This window comes from Orbicella franksi, chromosome 10 (genome assembly GCF_964199315.1).
Source record: "Orbicella franksi chromosome 10, jaOrbFran1.1, whole genome shotgun sequence".
Classification (NCBI taxonomy): domain Eukaryota; kingdom Metazoa; phylum Cnidaria; class Anthozoa; order Scleractinia; family Merulinidae; genus Orbicella; species Orbicella franksi.
Window position 1 is genome coordinate 23425811 of NC_138154.1, and position 1668 is coordinate 23427478.

At 44.2% G+C, this 1668-nt stretch overlaps 1 protein-coding gene across 1 annotated transcript in view; it reads left to right on the forward strand.

Annotated features, from left to right (window-relative positions):
• Positions 1–229: 229 nt before the first annotated feature.
• Positions 230–1668, forward strand: part of LOC145500007 (uncharacterized) — a 2753-nt gene continuing 1314 nt past the window's right edge. Inside the window, exon 1 of the mRNA XM_081479519.1 lies at positions 230–1668. This exon is cut by the window's right edge and continues 1314 nt beyond it. Coding sequence (XP_081335645.1) covers positions 334–1668 — 1335 coding nt within the window. The 5' untranslated portion in view covers positions 230–333.

Below are 1668 nucleotides of genomic sequence, written 5' to 3' on the forward strand. Positions count from 1 at the left end.
TATTATTATTACCTTGAGAACACCCACTTTTGACACAACTAGTGTTGACACTTGCTGACAGCAAGTATTAACCCAAATATCTTATCACATAACTTTGATCTTTTTTTAGGTCCTAGAGGTCTTGCATGCGGACAAATATCAAACAAAACAAACTTATGGGGTCTTTTGGCGAACAAAGGCTACTTTGAATCACATAACAGAAATTACTGCACGTTCATTACAGCATCAATTGCGCATGTGCAAATAATCAAAATTGCACCTAAAAGTAGACAAACTTGAGAGAAGAATATCATTTCACAGCAAAACGAGCAGCGAAACACACGCACCACTAACATGAGCAGCAGGCCATATCGTTTTGGGCAATGGCTTCCTTCCGACAGGAAAGTTACTGACGAATGGTTAGCCAATTTGATTCAGGAAGTCAAAGTTAAGTCCAAAGATAAGTTAGATTTGATAACGGGTATACATCCACCAGATGAAAATGAAGAAAGCGCCATGGCTGGACTTCGAGCAGCAACTATCGCGGCAGAAGTTAAAGACCTCAATCTACATAAACCAGTTCAAGATTTGTTGGATGCGATACTCTCCGATCCCGAGATCAACATGTTCTTCCATCAAATGTTCTGGCAGCAGTATCTTCTCCCACACACTTCAGAAGGAACAAAAATCCCGTCCTGGCAATTGATGATTATAATCATCGACTGCATCATGACAAAAGCCCCCGAGTTTAACAAGACTGGTTTGGTTGGCTTCCCCATCAATGTCATCTTGAACTGGCCAATGGCTACGACTGCTGGATTTGCTGCCTTCCTGAACGACAAAATCAACCGATTATTCAAGAATATTCTGAATTACTGGGGAGAGTTCCTGTCAAGTCCAGACTCTTGCTATGTTTTGAGCAAGGATCCCCGACATGGTTGGTTTGGCCACGATGCAATGGAAGCAATGCCGAACTTTGCTAAAGAGTTCAAATGCAACCCGGAGGCAGAGCATTACGGTTTTAAATCGTGGGATGATTTTTTCACCAGAGAGTTTCGCCCAGGAATCCGTCGGGTAGAATCTCCAGATGATGATTCCATTGTTGCGAACGCCTGTGAGTCGGCGCCGTTCAAGATATCTAAAGCCGTGAAAAAGAGGGACTACTTTTGGATAAAGAAGCAAAGGTACTCCTTGGATTTCATCCTGAACATGAGTGACCTGGCCAAGCAATTTTATGGCGGAACCATCTACCAAGCGTTCCTCAGCGCCACCAGTTATCACCGATGGCACAGCCCAGTGTCGGGAACCATTTACAAAACAGAACTCGTGGATGGTTCCTATTACTCTCAAACCCACAACATCAGGGATGACCCTGCATCACCCAACATGTCACAAGGATACCTGGCCCAGGTAGCAGCCCGAGGAATTGTCTACATTCAAGCTGACAATCCTGACATTGGCTTGATGTGTTTCGTCTCAATCGGCATGTCAGAAGTGTCTTCCAACGACATCACTGTCAAAGTAGGGGATAGAGTGAAGAAGGGCGATCAGCTCGGTATGTTCCATTTTGGTGGGTCCACGCATTGTCTCATATTCCGCCCTGAAGTGAACGTCGAGTTTGATACGCGAGATCAAACACCCGGTCTGGATACAGACAATATTCCAGTTAAAGCTAAAATTGCGAAAGTA